The sequence below is a fragment of the Paralichthys olivaceus genome, chromosome 20 (assembly GCF_024713975.1).
Source record: "Paralichthys olivaceus isolate ysfri-2021 chromosome 20, ASM2471397v2, whole genome shotgun sequence".
NCBI lineage: Eukaryota > Metazoa > Chordata > Actinopteri > Pleuronectiformes > Paralichthyidae > Paralichthys > Paralichthys olivaceus.
In genome coordinates, this window is record NC_091112.1 from 20,128,025 (window position 1) to 20,148,935 (window position 20,911).

Here is a 20,911-nt window from a genome sequence, read left to right on the forward strand (position 1 = left end):
CTGGTGTCCTCCCCCAACCACTCTCTCCCCTATTTTCAACCATCCTGTCCTCTTTGCCCAATTTCTCTCTGCTCACCCCAGGCAGTTGGGGCAGATGGCCGCCCACATGGAGCCTGGCTCTGCTTGAAGTTTCTTCCAGTTGTCGACATGCTTGCTTCTTGTGGGAACTGTTGGGTTTAATATTGTAAGATAATGATGTTAACACATTAAATCTGGCTTTAGTAAACATCAGATCTTTGGCAGGCAATATATTTTAACTGCTGATGTCATATCAAGCACAACCTTGATTTTATGACAGTGCAGCTGTTCTTATTGATTCAACCCTTCCCAACTTCAGATTTATGACTCAAGCTAGATTGCATATTTATATTTATAATATCAATATTAAATATTTTCTGATAGACATATAACAACATTTAATGGCACCGCGATTAAGGTAGAGTAATCCCAACACCACAGATATGCAGACGACACACAAATTTACATAGCCATACCACCAGGGCACTATTGTCCTATATAAGTATTGACAAGTGCATTGAACTAGTCAATGACTGGATGAGTCAGAATTTTCTTTAGTTAAACAAAACATAAAACTAAAGTAATTGTTATTCGTGGAAGGAAAGAAGGATTAAAAGTCAGCACTCTGCTTGAATCTAAAGTTAAAAAGCCCAAACCAGGCCAGAAATCTTGTTGTACAGTCATGGACTCAGACCTTCATTTCAACAGCCAGTCAGTTTATTACCACTTTAAGAACATATTGAGGATTAAAGGATTTAAGTCTAAGCAGGATTTGGAAAAAATAATCCATGCACTTATCTTCAGTCGACTTGGCTATTGTAATGGTGTGTTCACAGGTCTCTCTATAAACTCATTCAGAAAGCTGCTGTTGATTCAAAATGCTTGTGTCCTCACTAATGCCAAGAAAGTGGATCATATCACTCCAGTGCTGAGATCTTTACACTGGCTCCCTGTCTGTCAAATAATTGACTTTTTAATCCTGCTGTTGGTTAATAAAGCACTTAACGGTTTAGGGCCAATATATATTTCTGATCTACTGCTACGTTATTAACAATCCAGACCACTCAGGTCTGCTTTCTGTCTCCAGAGTCAAGACTTAACATGAGGCAGCTTTCAGTTTCGATGCTCCACATTTGTGGAACAAACTCTCAGACAACTGAAGGTATTCTTTTAAATCAGTGTTAATTCATGTTTAAAACAATTATTTTTATATTGTTATATGTTGCTTTTAAATTTGTCATAATCCTTTTTATTCTTTATGAAAAACACTTTGAAACTTGCCATGCCTAGAATTAGCTTAGTAATGTTGTGAAGGGTCTTTTTCATCAGGTTCACCAAGAAACAATCATCCATGCTTTTATCAGCTCCATTACCTCACAGCTTCCTGTACACGGAGTTGACCAATTCAAGGTCTGAGTCTATGACTGCACACAAAGATGTCTGGCCTGGTTTGTGGTTTTTAATATAAATTTCAAGCTGAGCGCTGACTTTTAATCCTTCTTCGCACCAATAACAATTACGATTTTTTTCCCAATCATTGATTTGTTCAGTGCACTTAGTTGACCAATTCCACCCTCTCTTGATTATAAATCTTTCAAGTTCTGCAGAGACTTGATCTACAAAAACTGGTACAAAACAATAATATGTCTTTTTCTGATTCCACTATCTGCTCCCAATTCTCCCAGGTTGTCCTACAACTCCTCCACTTTCATCTACAAACTCTTTGGCACCAGTATTTCTCTTTTGGTGTCCCAAAGCTCTGCAATTCTCTTCTGTCCAACATGACATCCTATCCTATTGTTAGTATATTATCTATGTTTTAAAGTCCTACTCTTCTACCTTATCTTGCTTTACTGTCAGTATGAGTTTGCATCCTGATGTAACACATAAAACTGGTCACAACTGAGGATATTTTCCAGTAGATTTTTATTGAGCAATTATGAGAATCTGTGTTATACTTAACATCAAACCTACTTGCACTAAGATAATAATAATGTAAGTATAGGAACATCCATTTACCTGCTTATTCATGCAATTATCTTATCAGGCAATCATGAGGCAGCACTGCTATGCATCAAATCCTGCAGGTGAGGGTCAGATGTAGACCAGGAGCTTTAGTTAAGGTTCACATCAAACATCAGCTTTTCACACACAACATGTCTCTAGAGTTCAGGGCACAGGACATAGAGCGGGTCGCCAAGTATCCAAAGTGTCAGGGGTTTGATTCAGTCTCCAACTGGTTTCATGCTATTTCAGCTAGAATATGCAGTTTACAAATCTACAGATATTATGTGATACAGTTGTGTCAACTAGTGTGCTTTTTAAGTGTATAAATTAGATATAATTGTACATTTCTTAATCATATATAGGCATAAGTGACAAGCAGTTATGTATCGATAGTTACAATATACAATGTGTTTAATTCTAGCCAAGTGCCAACTTGGTACATGTGCATTTTAAAGGTGAAATATCTATTTCTGTCTTCAGTAATGACTTTGTCTTACTTCTTATTGCTCTCTATACAATAATTACCATCAGCCAGTGACAGACAGACATGCAGTGAAACACTAAGTATCCAGCCAGCAGTCTTTGTCTTCTCTTGGAGGTAGTGGTAACACAGACTGTCAAAGCTAAAGGTCAACATTCTTGGACATTCTTTTATGTACTTGTTTCTGACAGTGAAATAATAAGATAGACATCAATTTCATATCTGTAGGTGGTTAGAACAGAAATGACCAGTAAATACTTCTGAGTGCAGAGTACACAGAGGGTACATCTACAAACAGGCATCTACACTATGTTTATGCCTCATTGCGTATGTGGGGGGGAGAGACTGGAAAAAATGTAGGTAATTGCATATTGATATGTTTGAGGAGATCATCCCTAGTACTGGTGAGGACCAACAAAGCTGTGAGGTGGCTGTCTCAGAGCGCTTCTGCAGATCAGCCTTCATGTACTGCAGGAAACTGCTGGCAGAGCTAAAAACAGCTATAGAGTTCAAAAGATTCACTGAACAATGTGTTAGTCTAGACAGCAAACATACTGATATGGAGTCATTTTAAAAATAAATTGTTGAAGCACATCATTAGAAGCAACAGAGAACGTGTGAAGGCAATCATTAGAAACTGCAGCAACATAAGCATAAAATGGGAGATATTGAGGAAGCTTTACTCTTCATATCACAGTTCCACAGCTCAAAAGAGCAGCTGTAAAGGGCAAAAATAGAAGCTGTTTAAAATCCAATAACGTACTCATGGAAGGCCTTGAGCAAACAGCTGACATTAAGGACATTTGGTATATTGTGAGTGCTTAACCCCTCAGGGTCAGTTGAGAACTAACTTGGATTGCCACTATGCTGGTTTGAACTCAGGTCAGACTCCATCTCCCCAGCAGCTCCAGTTCTGCGACAAGCCAGATGATCCACAGAGCGAGGTGAGGCATTGTCAGCTTGGTGACCGCAGCAGCACGCCACCACATCAGTGAGGTCGGCCCGGAAAGATGGAGTGTAGAAGCCGTAAATGACAGGGTCACAGCACGTGTTCAGGTTTCCAAAGACAAAAAGTATGTGGTGTATGTACTCAGGTGTGCGTTGGATAATTGCTGGTTGGAACCAGTACCAGATCCCAAGGATGTAGTAGGGTGTCCAACAGATGACAAAAGAGCTAACAATCACAATAGTCATCTTGAGGGTCTTCATCCGGGCTTTAGGTATCATGTCTGTCCCACTGCGTCTAAGGCACTGCTCACCATCTGCATAAACACATGACAGGAAATTAACTGAAATATAGCAAATTCTATAATTGAAAGTATATAGGCTATCACTCTTTGTGTAAATGGTTTGTATTTATGTATTATGCTTTTCTAGTCTTGATGACCATATAAAGTGCTTTACACTACAGTTTGCCATTCACACACACAGCAGCACTGTTTTGTTCTATGGGGCAATTCAGGGTTCAGCATCTTGACCAAGGGCACTTCAGCATTCAGATGGGAAGACTGGGGATTGAACTGCTGACCTTCTGGTTGGAGGATGTCCACTCTACCCCTCAGCTACAGCCACCATGTGTGAGTGATCGGTTGGGGCTGTAATGCTTTTATCCCACCGATATTACTACTTCGCAGCTTGGCATTCTTACATTTTGCACATGGTGACTTCAAAGCCAAGTGCACCGATGAGCAGATTCTAAACCTGCCTATTTGGAATGGGCTGTTTGCTTGGCCTGTGGTAATGCTTCACAGCATTACCACAGGCCAAGCTTTACACACAGACATTGTGTGTAAAGCTTTTTATATACAGTTTCTGATGCAATGTGAAGATAGAGAACTTTGCGTTAATCCTACCTACTTTGTCCAACTGAAACAGTTAAAGATCAGGTCTTTCCTGTCCTCTGCAGACTTAGAAAAGGTCATCCACGCTTTTATTTGTTCCAGGCTTGACTATTGCAATGCACTTTATTTTAGTTATTTTAGTTTTTTTATATTGAGAAGTTCACAATTTTTCATTACATTGCACTAACAAAACAATTGTTGTGCTTTTACTTTGATGACAAACTGCCATACAGAAAAATAATCTATAAAGTTCTTGCCATGACAGAGATCGGCACCGTTGCTGTGTGTCTGTGTCAGTCCAATATGGTTAATTAAAAATAAACAAATGGTCAAAATGGCCTGATTTTCACCCGTGGTTTGATGGGCTTACAGGCTACTGCAGAACATAGAAGAATGTTCAACTGAGTCTGAAAGTCTCCCCATATAGGACTGAGCACTTCTCCTCCTCTCTCTGTCTCTCTGCCCCCACATTCATTTATTTATTTTATGACATGTCACTATGTGTTTTTTCCTCCCATAGTCTCTCTCTTTCTTTATCTCTCTCTTTGCAAGTATCTCTGAATCCAGAGACTTCCTCTCCACAGTCGCCAAAGTGCTGCTCATTGTGAGAACTGTTGAGTTTCTCTATATTAATATGATGTTAAGGTCTTGACCTTCTATGTTAAGTGTCTTGAGATAATGTATATTATGATTTGGCACTATTCAAATAAAATAAAATTGAAGTGAATAGGCTTGGACCCTAATAAGGGTGTGTGTGTCAACTTGGTATGCAAGATGGCTCCAGCAGCTTTGCTACTTAGACATCTAAATAAAGATACACAAAAACAAAAGGCCCCAATTGCGCTTGAACTGTAATAACTGGCTGTTACTCTGTTTGCCCCAATGACAGTTTCATCTTTTCTGTGGTTAAAATACTATTTAAAAACATTGTCTACAGCTGAAGGGACTACAATGTTATGCCACTTACAGCTTTAAAGAATCGTTTGCATACCATTTCTATCAGTAATAGCATTGTACCTACCATTCATTCAAGTCTGACAGGTCAAGGAACATAAGCAGACGATCACACCAGTAATGAACCAACAGTTAATCAAGATAATCTAAAGCACTTCATTTGAGAGTGAGCTGTCACCAGCACAACCCATTGTGCTGATTATTCCTGCTAAAACACAACCAAACACATTGAAGTTTTAACATGTGTGCTCTCTGTACATTCTACAGTTTACATTCCACTGGAATCAGGATTAACTGGGATAGATGATATCTCTGCAGATCTTTTTAGTCTCAGCTCAACACTGGTGAACTATGACATCACACTGACGGAGACTGACTCTCTCTGGTCCCTGATCTGAGCTGTATAATGTTATCATTAACAATGGGAGTTGTGGAAGAACAAAAGTAAAGCCAGTAAAGTTGTGATAAAATGGAATTATCCTTTGAATGGGTGCAAAGGGGTGAAAAGGGATAAAACTTATTTGAGACCTTCTGTGAGGTCACACACCTTTTCTCTTGTGCATCTGCCCATTGATCTTGGTGAGGATGCGGGTGTAGCAGAAAGTCATGACAAGCAGGGGGAAGACATACAGCGTCACAAAGTGAAACATGTTGTATGCCGTCTCCTGCCAGCGATGCTGGAAACTTCCATGGGTCACACACTGAGTGAAGTCCACTCCATCAGCCTTAATGGCCCGAAAGATGAACAGCTGAGGATGAATAGAGTGTAAAGACATGAGCAATGCATGCAAAAACACAAGTGTAGTTTGAATTCATTAAACAAACTTTACATTATATTTGTTTATATTAGAACAAACTACACAAAGAGCCACAGGGTGAGGGGATGACTTTGAACCCATGTTGTGCATTTAAGTCGTTTGAATGCATTCATAATCACGCCATGTCACAAACATGAGGTTGTTACCGACTGCTCTGGAAGCAGATGTAAAAGGTGAAGAAAGTTAATTGGGTTAACATCATTAAGATGCTGAGGCTGCACAGATTAGTTAGTAACAGTGTCCTGGATGTGATGACACTTGAGCCAGAGTACTGCACATTCAGTGGCTGTTAGTGGCAGGGCTGTCGGTAATTGCACACGTAGTGACAATGAAGTGGGAGAAAGCCACAGCAGCAGTGTGAAGACAACTTATCATCACTGGGCTACAGGAGAACACTGTACGATTCTAAAAACAATATGATATGAGTGCATATTTTATGTTTCTTATTGTCAACAAAATCCTTGTGCAGATCTGAACCAACAATGAATGTACTTTACTAATGTGTACTGTTTGTAGCTCAATTTTTAGAAATGCATCAATGATTAAATATCTGAACACATGTAATGACTTATGTATTTATATATATATATATATACACACACAATAAAAAATGATTGTGACAGTTTTCTCATTTTTAGGAGCATAATATTATTTGTCTTGTCATATCACAAACATTTGTGTCTGTTTCACATAACAAACATTCCTCATTATAAGATAATAAGTAAACCGATATGTTTATCAATCATATGATCTAGACTGCCTTTGTTTTGTTTGTGCACAAATATGTAACCACTGTGGGTGCATCTGGTGTCAGTGATTGTCTTAAACCAGGTTCAGTGGCTGTCTATGCAGTAGTGGCAAACAGGTGATTTCTGAGCATGTTCAGTTTGCATTAACAAGCTTCCTGTAAAAACAATTCTGAGCTGCTGAGAGACTGACACGTCTGACCTCTTAGTAGATTCTCCTGCATGGTCCCAGATGAGGCCTGGTATCTATAAGGTTTATCATTTTCTAGCCACAATATCATGGACAATAAATGTAATATCAAATAATTAGTTGCACTAAATTGAATGATCTCAACACAAAGTGTGCTCTAGCAATATGTGTTGTTTACAACAAAACAGCCTTAACTTTAACTCTGATGGATGCCTTTTAATCATAAAAAGAACACCTGATCAGTGGTACTTTCAGATCCACACAGAATCATTACCTTAACTCTAATGTTGTCATTGGAGCACCAAATAAATCCAGAGGTTTGTAACATAAACCTCGACCATGTGTACTTAGACTGGTGAAAGTGATTAGGGCCTAGCATGTAGTGTACCTGTGGAGAGGCCAGCAACACACTCAGAGTCCATGCCACAAGCAGCATGCGTTTGTTCCTGAGCCCAGCGTCCAGAGAGTCCAGAGGATGGAGGATAGCCCGATAGCGGTCCAGACTCACCACTACCAGTATGAATGCAGCCGAGTGCATGGCAAAGAGCTTGAGGAAACACAACAGCTTACACATGACATCCCCGGCATACCACTGCACTGTGATGTTCCAAATGGCATCCAGTGGCATCACCACAAAAGTCATCACCAGATCAGCTGAGGCCAAACTGGCAATGAGTGGACGGAGGTGTGCTGGTAGGCGATAGCCCCGTCCCCAGCACACACTGATGAGGACTGACAAGTTACTGACAGCAGCAAACACAAACAGCACCAGGGTGGCTGCTACACGGCAGCGGGCTGCCACAGTGAAGGAGGGAGCCTTCCAGGGTGGAGGAGAGGGTGGAGCAGACAAGTTAAGCAGGGAGAAGACAGAAAAGCTCTGTAAAGTATCAGCAGGTGTGGAATTCCACTGGGACTGGTTTCCTGCCATCCTGTGACAAAGAGAAACAGAAAGAGAGCATAGTGCTGATTCAGTCACCGTAAGCCTGTGGCATTGTATATTTTTATTGTATAGTGACTTCTGGCAGTTCAAAATGTATCCTTTTAAAATAACCTTATATGTTTCAGACATGTTTGAGGCATTTGATCTTTATTTCTATGTAAAGCATGAAATGGAGAGAGAGAGAGAGCGTAGAGGACATGCAGCAAAGGGCCAGGTCAGAATCAGATTCATAACTAACACATTTTCTGCTTGTTCACCTCATGGACACATGTATGAAGTGATTTGCTCTTACTGCACTTCTACATTTTCCGACTTGAAAGCACACGCTATTTGATAGAAAAATAAGCAACCTGAACTCTGGCAAGTTTTCCAAGATGCTTGGAACAAGCTACCTGCTTAGTGCTGAGGTGAACTGGTGCTTTAAAGGCAAAGGAGGGTAAATGGACTGAATGTATATAGTACCTTTTAACAACCACTTAAAGTTTCACACAACAAATCTCTCAATCTCAAGTTGCCCATCAGAGGCAATTTGTAGTTCAGAATCTATCCAAGGACACATCTCATCACTGTAGATGCTGATGATCGACCAACCAACCTTCCCTTTAACAGTGGACCCACTACTTGCTCAGCCAGTCACTCAAAATGCTGATTTAGCTCTTTCCTTTAGATGAGGTTTACTTCCCTCCTGTCTTCGTGCAGAGTTTGCTGTAGGATTGCAGCTGTGAACATCTCTCTGAGCTCCCTACAGAGCTTGGGTTGAGGTCTCAGGTCTGACTGGGCTACTCCAACAAGTGGATTTTCTATGTATGAGGTCTTGGGGCTGAGGAGGTAAAGTGGATCGTCCACTAACTTTTGATGGTTCAATCCCAGTCTCCTCTAGTGCTTAGGCGTCTGAACCCCACATTCCCTCTGTTGGCAGTGTATGATTAATGTGTGGTGGGGAAGTGCTGCACATAGGTGCATTGTATAAATGTGTGTGTATGGGTGAATGGCAAAACTGTTCTGTGTACTGTACTGCTTTGAGTGGTCATCAAGACTAGAAAACACAATAAAAACACAGACCATTTACAATATTCTGTGGTTGATTTACTTCTTATCTTCAGATGGTGGACAGCCACCCTGTTATTATCCTGCGAGCTCCACTGATCAAATTGGGAATTAGTTTTCTCCCAAATGATTTAAAGCTGTCCAGGCCCAGAGTTTAGATGAAGCTGCAAATTGGTAAACTTCACGCACACAGCGATTTTTTTAAATTTCTTTTTTTGGCCTTGTCGTAAGGTTGATTCATGAACAGCTCCAGTGATTCCTTGAAACATGTATCTGATACTCTGGGCGTCTTCTTAACTTAATATCAGCTTGACGTCCACATACTGAGAGCAGCCTAAACTAAACCATCTACATGTATGAACGGTGTGTAAAACTGTGAACTAAATCCAATTCTTGATCACCAGTCTTCTGCTATCTTTCCTTGTGAATGTCTGGTTCACAGCTGTTTATTTGAAAATAACAAACTGAAAATGTTTTGAGTGTTTTTCATAAATTGAATTGTCTGATGATACATGGACCCCATATACTAACTCCTGACTCCTGCCAGCTGAGCTGTTGTCATACTTTTTCCACTGCATAAAATGAAATCTTTGTTGTTATTTCAAATAGATTGTGCTTGTTCTTTTATTGAAACGTAGATATAAATATACATAAATGCAGATAATTCACAAGGTTTCACTTCCCTTAAACTTTTGGATGATTTTATGTTTTTGGTTCTGTGCTTCACTGTTTTGCAGAAATTGTTTCTAAATGCCACCTATGTCAAACTTGAGCTTGTAGCCTAATTGTTTTCTTCAATTTGCAGTCTGGTGAGCTCTCTGGGTCATACTGCTTTTTCAAAGGAAAAAAACCCACAAGTTTCAAATAATAACATCACTAACAAGATAGTAACAAATGGGAAATTAAAATGTAAGAAGTCCATAATAAGGAGAATATGAAACCAAAATACATAAACCTGCGAAAGAGCTTAAGCCATAGTGGTGGAGCAGGGGCGCCCTCTGCTGACAGATCACGGTAGCCCCAGCTGTGATGCTGCGCCAAAGAATGAATGAATGAATGAATGGATGACTGCCTGTAACAACAAACCGGTATTCTCCCGCGACCAACATCTCATGTTCTCCTCTTTGCTCTTTAGAATGCTGGTCTATGCGGATGCTGTCCCTTCTTTCTATCACTTTCCACATTTGCAGCTCCACATATTCTACTGCATTACTCCGACACTGGGGTGGGCACTCACACCCCTCCCATGTGCACACGCTGGTAACTGTGTGTACACAGTGAAAACCACATAATACCAATCTCAATTCAAGTAAGCACTGGATCTATCTGCAGACTGCAGCACTTAGGAGCACAGAGCAGCAGCAGGGCTCACTTACCTCAGTGTGTTGGTGGCCACATGAAGAGAGAAGAAGCAGAGCGGAGCGGTCCAACGTGCTGGAGCATCACTACCTGCTCTGTCTCTTACATTCCACACTGACCGATCAACCTTTACATGCGATCAATGATCGATGCGATCACTTGAACTGCTCCATCACACCTGCGCGCGCATACTCTGCAATCCACCGTGAGCATGTTGTGCGCGAAGCAACAAGGATCAATGCCGATTGGTTAATTAAGGTGGGTGACGCGCGCGGGGTGTTGCAGCGGATGCCACCTTCGTGACAGAGCCATCCTGGGGAATTTCCAGTACATGTAGGGATCCTTTGTGCAGAGTTGAGGGCAGAGGAGCATGTTTTCTCATCATATCCAGTTTTCACTGCGTCTCAGCAGCTCATCACCTTTCTGTCATCATCTTTCTGTCAATTATTCTCACTGCCTATTGACTCTGTCTTTGTTATGATTCGATTTTTCAGAGTAAAAGATCGTGTGTTCTCCCCCAGCAGAGTCCATTTGAAGGTTTAATGAAATCATATCTGCACTGTGTTTCCATGGGATCTGACAGTGGAAATATCAAATGTCAACTAACAGTCTGAGGTTGAACAAAAGAATCAGAAACCACTGTCACGTTTGTGTGTATATCAGATTAGGGTGCATGGATTCTATAATGTCAAACCATGCACACAAAACTGAAATATCACATCTTGCAATGCCTGCAGGCTAAATAAAGGCTGGTGCAGCATTTATTAACATTCAAGCTTTTTGTATTTTCTTATGTAATTTATTATCAGCATAAGTGATGATCCTACAGCCTGATGTGTGCTACTTTAGTAGCAAAGACAGACCAATTCTGAATTCTGTTTAATAATATTCATTATCTGCCAAAGTCAAATACTGGGTTATTACTACTGGTATTTGTCTATAATCAGCACATCCCTACCCTAAATTTACTAGAAAAAGACAGAGTTCATTAGGGCACTGTGGTATCCCATGACCTCGATCGCCTTCCACTTCAGCAGCAGGGATGGACAATCTGCAGCATCAAGGCCACATACAGTGTGAGATAACTTATAAATATACAAAACACTCAAAATTACAGAAAAAAAGGTCACATGATATCATCTAAGTTTTGTAATAAAAAATAATGTAAAGCAGAAGCTTAATATATCGTTCAGTGTGTCTTTCATGGTCACAGTCAAGGGAAACACATACATAGCTGCTACGTGTCATCGCTGACACTGAAGGGTGTCTGCATGGCCACCAGAAGATTCAGCTGCAGGTCCTGTAGGTCGCTTGACAGGCAAAATGCAGGAATGTTGAGCTGGAGCTGATCACCTGACAATCAGGATGGACATCAGCTGTTGAGATCTGGCAGTGGGTCAGCAGGGATTGGAGACGAGGCTGTTGACATAAATTACCATGGTTATTACAGATTACCAAATATTAATTTTAGCAGTTCACTGCTTTTATTTATTTTTAAATTTCACAGTCTCTCACCTCCCCTCCACCCACCCTCATGAGAAATTGAATATAATCATTCAAGTATTAAAAGTAGCCTATTCTACCTGCAACTATGGTGATAATAAAACAGCAAAACAAAAAGGAAATTTGAGACCTAAAGACGAATTAAGAAGAAGAAGAAGAAGAAGAAGAAGAGGAACAATTAAAAAATGATTTATTTAAAGGTCCAGTGTGTAAGATTTAGGTGAAAGGGATCTATTGGCAGAAATTTAATGTAGAATAATCCTCATGATGTTTTCACTAGTTCGTTTCATCTAAATTGTATGAATTGTAGTTTTCTTTACCCCAGAAAAGGACCTTTATATTTAAATACTTTATATTTACATCAAGGGGGTCCTCTCTACAGAGGCTGCCATGTTTTTTACAGTCATCCAGACTGAAAAAACTAAACACCTTTTGAGTTTTTAAGACAATTAAAGGCTACCACAGATTATTTTTAATGTTTGGAAGGGGAGGGTGAGGTGAGGGGTGTTCAGCTGCAACATGCAATTTCAACACACGATATCACTAAATTCTACACACTGTACCTTTAAAGTAAACTGTATAGGAGGCTGAAACATTTCTTGGAGCTTTCTTCTATGTTGTTCACATTCTAGTCCTTTAGTCATTGGCATGGGATTTGGGGCGTGGTTGCAAGCCATCAGATATCACAATAAAAGGTTGGTTCTTAAACAGTAAGTTTAAAATATTAAATGATATCAAAATAGTCTACTGTATCTTATTAATTGGCCACTGAGTGCAGTTTCCTAACAAATCCCTCTGCAACAGGGATTCTGCTGATTTTACAGAGTTGGCTGCACTCACCATTGAGTATTATTAATTATCTAACAATAACGGATTCATTCAGGTATACCAGACGTTCAGTCCATTAAAGACACAAAAAAAGTATTGAATAAACAATAATAAGAAACAACAACATAACATACTATTAAGCAAGGCTCTGTTTTATTAGTGTGCAATACAAATGTCAGTGGGTTTTTGAATTATCATCTCTGGAGCAGGACCTAGACTTTCTTTTTTCTCTGTGGTTGTCTCCAGGGAGCCCTCAGGAGGTCTATCTGGCCTGTGGCCCGTGTTACTGCTGAAGAGGAGAACTTGTGGACTGCAACTTCTGCAGGTTGATAGTAAAGTGCAGTTATAAAGTAAAGTCTATTTATATAGTAAAGTGCATTTCTATATTAAAGTATATTTATAAAGTAAAGTGTATTTATATATTAAAGTGTATTTCTATAGTAAAGTGTATTTATAAAGTAAAGTGTATTTATATAGCAAAGTGTATTTCTATAGTAAAGTGTATTTCTATAGTAAAGTGTATTTCTAAAGTAAAGTGTATTTCTAAAGTAAAGTGTAATTCTATAGTAAAGTGTATTTATAAAGTAAAGTGTATTTCTATAGTAAAGTGTATTTATAAAGTTTAGTGTATTTCTATAGTAAAGTGTATTTCTATAGTAAAGTGTATTTCTATAGTAAAGTGTATTTCTATAGTATAGTAAAGTGTATTTCTATATTAAAGTGTATTTATAAAGTACAGTGTATTTATAAAGTAAAGTGTATTTCTATAGTAAAGTGTATTTATAAAGTAAAGTGTATTTCTATAGTAAAGTGTATTTCTATAGTATAGTAAAGTGTATTTCTATATTAAAGTGTATTTATAAAGTACAGTGTATTTCTATAGTAAAGTGTATTTCTATAGTAACGTGTATTTCTATAGTAAAGTGTATTTCTATAGTAAAGTGTATTTATAAAGGAAAGTGTATTTCTATAGTAAAGTGTATTTCTATAGTAAAGTGTATTTATAAAGTAAAGTGTATTTCTATAGTAAAGTGTATTTATAAAGTAAAGTGTATTTATAAATCAAAGTGTATTTCTATAGTAAAGTGTATTTATAAAGTAAAGTGTATTTCTATAGTAAAGTGTATTTATAAAGTAAAGTGTATTTATAAAGTAAAGTGTATTTGTGTGGCACTCACATAGACTGTATGTAAAGATGGACGTAGTGTCCGTGACGTCACCCGTTGGTATCTGAAGAGCGAAAATGAGGCTCGTAGTGGGCGTTTCACCCGGCGCCATCTTGCCGGGGCCTGACTCCTCCTAGTTCCTGGCTAACCCATATATGGGCAAAAAGGAGGCGCGCGAGTGGACGCTAGGCGGGCCGAGTGAAGACTGACAACTGAGCCACGCCCACAGAGCTCATCGTTACCTGGTTAGCTCAGGCTAAGGAGCTAGGCTAAATGCTACCCGTGACTGCTAACCGGCTAGCGCTGCGGTGTTGTTGCTCCGGGATGGTCGCGGTCGTAACGTCGAACCGAACAGAGGTAAGTTACCCTGAAACTTTACAACAACAAAACCTATTGATTTATTTATTATTATAATCATACTACATTTACTTACAAGCCTCAAGTGGTTTTTGATGTTATTGTGGTAATTCACCGTTTATTTAACACGTCTAATGAAGTTTGAAGCAAGTTAACTAGCTTTAGTAAAGAGTTGTGTTTTGTCATTTGATTGTAATTTTAATAAGTTAATATTAATAAGCTGCATGTGGAAGCTGCATGTGATAGTAACTATGTTTCACAAATGTTCTGATACAGACTCGTAGAACCACCATTACTATTACAATCTTTATATACAGTCTATGATTACAACCTCTTTTTTTAGCCTGTTATAGAATTCACAGTGAATTAGACTCAGTGTAGATGTGATTATAATCTCTGCACACTACTGTTGTAAACGGCGCTCATATTTATTATATATGTATCTGTTTTAACACTGAGAGAAGTTGAAGGACTTGATGTGGACTGTTATCATATATTACAGATGTGGTAGAAAGACATTTTATATATTTGTACAATGTTTATTTCTTTTAGTACATCAGTTTGGCTGAAATCTGGGGTGCTTCCACTTGCTGAACACAGAATAAACTGTAAGTACCCGTCTTGGCTGCTTAACACAGCTGATATTACATGTGTCAAAATTATTGTAATTATTGTATTGTACAGTATCTGTAAATTATCATGTTTCTCCTCTGTTCCTTAATATCTACAGATGTGACAATGATTTCAGCATAAAACATCCTTTAACATGACTTTTTTCATTTCATGAAGCACTGCAACACCTGATGTCCTCAGAATCCACTGTGGCAGCAGCAACATGGTGGAGATCGGCAGCTTCAGGCTGGTCAACATGATAATAATATTGAGTCAATTTCTATATCCATTGTGGTTGGCAAAATTAACACTATCACAACAATGTTCATCTTTTACTTTCTGATTTGAGAAACCTTAGATAAAAAGTGTTGTCTTTTCTTTTTTGCCATAAGAGACAGAACACGGTCAGCACAGCTGTGTCCCGCAGGTTCGTCCGTCCCTAATAAAATGACAGGAAACATAAAAGTATGGCATTATTGCAGAGATAAGTTACATTCAAACAAAGTCTGTGTCCTTATATTCTGTGGATATTCAAGTATGTATCTGAATATGGTTTGGGATTAAACAGTGTACTACAATGAATGTGCAGTATGGCGTTCTTTCACATTAAAAGTATTGCATATATAATGTAATGCATCATGTGCAATAATTTGCTTTAATTGTTAGTAAGTTATGAAAACAGGTCTATACCTGGTAGGTAAACTGTTCATTCATAAATAAAGTCCAGCTCAACAAGTTTCACACTGCAGCAGCTGCACTAACGTTATTTCTGAAACAATAATCTAATAAAACATTATTACTGAAGTTACTCACAGTAACGTAGTCAAGCCAAATAGGTTGGGGAGCTGAACAACTTTACATAACGTTAGATATCTAACTTGATCTTTTCACAGATCCATAAATCTTCGATACATGAGACCGTCAGAAGACAGTATATACTTCAGTACACATATATAATACCCCTATATTTAGCCAACATGCCAAAGAACAAGTCAGGAAGGGTAAGGTTTCTAAGCAGGACACATCAACGATTTTATTTAATTTTTCCAATGTTTCTCTCAAACTCAAAAATATTTTTTCTGTGAGGGGATGGACTTTAAATGAACCCATCACATTGGTGCTAATGCTAGAATGCTAGCAGTAGCATACTAGTGATTTTTTTTAATTTGTGTGTGCACTGCGTGGTGAAATCTCTCGCAAGTCACGTAATTAAACGTAAACGTAATTGTTGATAATAATAACAAATATTGTAGTTAATTAGTTATATCATTAGCTATATATTGTTTGTTTTTCATTTAATCAATAATCGTGTAAATCGTGAAACCGTGATATTTCCTCTGGCTCTGCGCCAAAATTTCATATCGTGACATCCATAGTATGTAGAGACTGTATTTAACAGAATTGAAGAAACTGTATTTAAATGTACTGGTGGTTAAATCAATGATTTGTTGGTCTGGTTCATCAACATTTAATTCACAGTGAGTGTGGGACTGTGTTTTTAATAGTTATATGTTTGTTTGTGTCTTTCAGGTGCCAGACCACGAGAAATTGTTTGAGGACCTCCTTGAGGAAAAGCAGAATTTGGATTCTAAGAATATGCATCTGGCTCATGAAAATGCCAGTCTGAAGATCGCCATGTCCTGCAAAGAAGCTTCATGGAAAAAGGTAAAGGAGAGCATGCAGAATGCAGATTATGAAAAACTCAAGGAAGAACTACAGCTCGACCTTAAGGATGCCAAGAAAGAGTTGAGGCTCCAAGAGAAGGACTACAGGTCCTTGAGTACTCGTTGTCAAAGCCAGCAGGCAGAGATACACAAGATCAGACGTGACCTAAAGCAAAGGTGCAACCACGTCAATGAGCTGGAGTACTCCATTAAACAGAGGGAACAGGTGATCGACAGGACAGTGCATGAGAAAATGGCACTGGAAGAGGAAATCAATGAGCTCACAACCAAGCTCAAAGCTATGGGGACAAAAGTTCTCCAGAACGAGCCTGACTGGCAGTCAGAAATCAACGCTCTGAAGCACGAGCTCAGCCGTGAGCAGGCAGAGAAGGAGGCTGGCTCCAGTAGAATCAAGGAGCTGGAGAGACAGCTCAAGGTCACAGAAGAGAAGTGGGTGACCAAAGATGAGGCCAGAATTGTCCAAACGGATCAGCTGATCAACAGTCTCACCAGTCAAAATAAGGCACTGGAAGCCAGCAACAAGAAACTCCTGTCCATGCAGCAAGCCATGGAGGCAAGGATCCTCCAGAACAAGACTGAGTGGGAGACTAAAGTTAACACTCTGGAGGACCATCTCAGTAGTGAGCGGGTGGAGAAGGAGGCTGGCTCCGATCGAATCAAGGAGCTGGAGAGACAGCTCAAGGTCACAGAAGATAAGTGGGTGACCAAACATGAGGCCAGAATTGTCTATACGGATCAGGTGATCAACAGTCTCACCAGTCAGAATATGGCACTGGAAGCCAGCAACCAGAGGCTCATCTCCATGCAGCAAGCCATGGAGGCAAGGATCCTCCAGAACAAGACTGAGTGGGAGACGAAAGTTAACACTCTGGAGGACCATGTCAGTAGTGAGCAGGCTGAGAAGGAGGCTGGCTTCACAAAAATCAAGGAGCTGGAGAAACTGGTCAGCAATACTGAGCAGATGTGGGCGGCCAAGCATGAGGCAGACATAAAGCTGCTCATTCTGAAACAGATCAAGCTTCAGGTAAGTCACATCAGCTCTGTTTGATCTGAATAAGAACTTGTTGCACTTTAAGTTTGTTTCTTATTCAGACTTTTGAAAGAGAAAATATCTAAACACTTGTCATCTCTGTCTTTTCAGGAACTGGCCTTGATGACCGATAAGGACAAGGCAAGGATTCAAAAGGAGCAAAAGAAAGCAAAGAAAGAGGCAGAGAAGAGGCAAAAGAAGGAGCTGCAAGACAAGAAGAAGCAGGAGCAGAGAGACAAACTAGACAGAGAGAAGGAGGAGAAGCGGCAAAGGAAATGAAGAAAATATTGACATTTAGGGCATTTAGCAGATGCTTTTGTCCAAAGCAACTTACAATAAGTACATTTGTCACAAGAGAGAAACCATTCTTAAAAAAATAAAGACATTTGAAATGTAATCAATCATCTCTTGTTTCTTCCTCAATACACCCTGGTGTTCATTTTGTAAGTCATGGTTCCATATAGAGTCAAATATATGATGTGTATATGATGTAATTGAAAGCTAGTAATGTCCAATGGGTGCAGGTCGAGGAGGGCATGCAGTGTCCTCGAGCTCTCAGTCAGGCTCCACCCCTCGCTCCTACTAATGTGGTCACTTCTGATTTTAAAAAACAAGATGTATTTTCAGACTTTCATTCTTCACATTTTAGATTCACATCTAAAAAGAAATGATTGTAGGGCTCATATCATGGAAAACTGTTTGTTTAATATCACATTTAACTGACAGTGTCTGTGATGTCCCATGTGACAGTGTCTGTGATGTCCCATGTGACAGCTTCTGTGATGTCACATGTGACAGTGTCTATGATGTAAAATGTGACTGTCTATGATGTCCCATGTGACAGTGTCTGTGATGTCCCATGTGACAGCTTCTGTGATGTCACATGTGACAGTGTCTATGATGTAAAATGTGACTGTCTATGATGTCAAATGTGACAGTGTCTATGATGTCAAATGTGACAGTTTCTATGATGTCATATTTGACTTTGATTGTTTAATGTAATTTATCTTTACTTTAAAGCCATCAATACCAGGTTCAGTGCCTATAAGAGTTATGGAGGAGACCTTATGAGCACAACAGCTCCAAAACTAGATCACAGATCCACAAATCTTCGATACACGAGACCGTCAGAAGACAGTATATACTTCAGTACACATATATAATACCCCTATATTTAGCCAACATGCCAAAGAACAAGTCAGGAAGGGTAAGGTTTCTAAGCAGGACACATCAACGATTTTATTAAATTTTTCCAATGTTTCTCTCAAACTCAAAAATATTTTTTCTGTGAGGGGATGGACTTTAAATGAACCCATCACATTGGTGCTAATTCTAGAATGCTAGCAGTAGCATACTAGTGATTTTTTTAAATTTGTGTGTGCACTGCGTGGTGAAATCTCTCGCAAGTCACGTAATTAAACGTAAACGTAATTGTTGATAATAATAATAAATATTGTAGTTAATTAGTTATATCATTAGCTATATATTGTTTGTTTTTCATTTAATCAATAATCGTGTAAATCGTGAAACCGTGATATTTCCTCTGGCTCTGCGCCAAAATTTCATATCGTGACATCCATAGTATGTAGAGACTGTATTTAACAGAATTGAAGAAACTGTATTTAAATGTACTGGTGGTTAAATCAATGATTTGTTGGTCTGGTTCATCAACATTTAATTCACAGTGAGTGTGGGACTGTGTTTTTAATAGTTATATGTTTGTTTGTGTCTTTCAGGTGCCAGACCACGAGAAATTGTTTGAGGACCTCCTTGAGGAAAAGCAGAATTTGGATTCTAAGAATATGCATCTGGCTCATGAAAATGCCAGTCTGAAGATCGCCATGTCCTGCAAAGAAGCTTCATGGAAAAAGGTAAAGGAGAGCATGCAGAATGCAGATTATGAAAAACTCAAGGAAGAACTACAGCTCGACCTTAAGGATGCCAAGAAAGAGTTGAGGCTCCAAGAGAAGGACTACAGGTCCTTGAGTACTCGTTGTCAAAGCCAGCAGGCAGAGATCCACAAGATCAGACGTGACCTAAAGCAAAGGTGCAACCACGTCAATGAGCTGGAGTACTCCATTAAACAGAGGGAACAGGTGATCGACAGGACAGTGCATGAGAAAATGGCACTGGAAGAGGAAATCAATGAGCTCACAACCAAGCTCAAAGCTATGGGGACAAAAGTTCTCCAGAACGAGCCTGACTGGCAGTCAGAAATCAACGCTCTGAAGCACGAGCTCAGCCGTGAGCAGGCAGAGAAGGAGGCTGGCTCCAGTAGAATCAAGGAGCTGGAGAGACAGCTCAAGGTCACAGAAGAGAAGTGGGTGACCAAAGATGAGGCCAGAATTGTCCAAACGGATCAGCTGATCAACAGTCTCACCAGTCAAAATAAGGCACTGGAAGCCAGCAACAAGAAACTCCTGTCCATGCAGCAAGCCATGGAGGCAAGGATCCTCCAGAACAAGACTGAGTGGGAGACTAAAGTTAACACTCTGGAGGACCATCTCAGTAGTGAGCGGGTGGAGAAGGAGGCTGGCTCCGATCGAATCAAGGAGCTGGAGAGACAGCTCAAGGTCACAGAAGATAAGTGGGTGACCAAACATGAGGCCAGAATTGTCTATACGGATCAGGTGATCAACAGTCTCACCAGTCAGAATATGGCACTGGAAGCCAGCAACCAGAGGCTCATCTCCATGCAGCAAGCCATGGAGGCAAGGATCCTCCAGAACAAGACTGAGTGGGAGACGAAAGTTAACACTCTGGAGGACCATGTCAGTAGTGAGCAGGCTGAGAAGGAGGCTGGCTTCACAAAAATCAAGGAGCTGGAGAAACTGGTCAGCAATACTGAGCAGATGTGGGCGGCCAAGCATGAGGCAGACATAAAGCTGCTCATTCTGAAACAGATCAAGCTTCAGGTAAGTCACATCAGCTCTGTTTGATCTGAATAAGAACTTGTTGCACTTTAAGTTTGTTTCTTATTCAGACTTTTGAAAGAGAAAATATCTAAACACTTGTCGTCTCTGTCTTTTCAGGAACTGGCCTTGATGACTGATAAGGACAAGGCAAGGATTCAAAAGGAGCAAAAGAAAGCAAAGAAAGAGGCAGAGAAGAGGCAAAAGAAGGAGCTGCAAGACAAGAAGAAGCAGGAGCAGAGAGACAAACTAGACAGAGAGAAGGAGGAGAAGCGGCAAAGGAAATGAAGAAAATATTGACATTTAGGGCATTTAGCAGATGCTTTTGTCCAAAGCAACTTACAATAAGTACATTTGTCACAAGAGAGAAACCATTCTTAAAAAAATAAAGACATCTGAAATGCAATCAATCATCTC

The 20,911-nt window shown here is 39.6% G+C and overlaps 1 protein-coding gene and 1 long non-coding RNA gene across 2 annotated transcripts; one reads left to right on the forward strand and one right to left on the reverse strand.

Annotated features, from left to right (window-relative positions):
• Nucleotides 1-1,927: 1,927 nt before the first annotated feature.
• LOC109631640 (gonadotropin-releasing hormone II receptor-like) lies at nucleotides 1,928-10,933 on the reverse strand. Its single transcript, XM_020090510.2, has 4 exons — nucleotides 10,419-10,933; nucleotides 7,444-7,984; nucleotides 5,849-6,050; nucleotides 1,928-3,768 (listed from the first exon to the last, which is right to left on the reverse strand). Exons 2-4 carry the CDS (start codon nucleotides 7,981-7,983, stop codon nucleotides 3,353-3,355), a joined length of 1,158 nt encoding a protein of 385 aa, XP_019946069.1. The 5' UTR covers nucleotide 7,984; nucleotides 10,419-10,933; the 3' UTR covers nucleotides 1,928-3,352.
• A 3,130-nt stretch (nucleotides 10,934-14,063) lies between these two features.
• Nucleotides 14,064-15,222, forward strand: LOC138405912 (uncharacterized). The gene is made up of 3 exons (XR_011239576.1): nucleotides 14,064-14,255; nucleotides 14,808-14,863; nucleotides 15,045-15,222. It is a non-coding gene; the product is annotated as an uncharacterized lncRNA (long non-coding RNA).
• The last annotated feature ends 5,689 nt before the right edge of the window (nucleotides 15,223-20,911 follow it).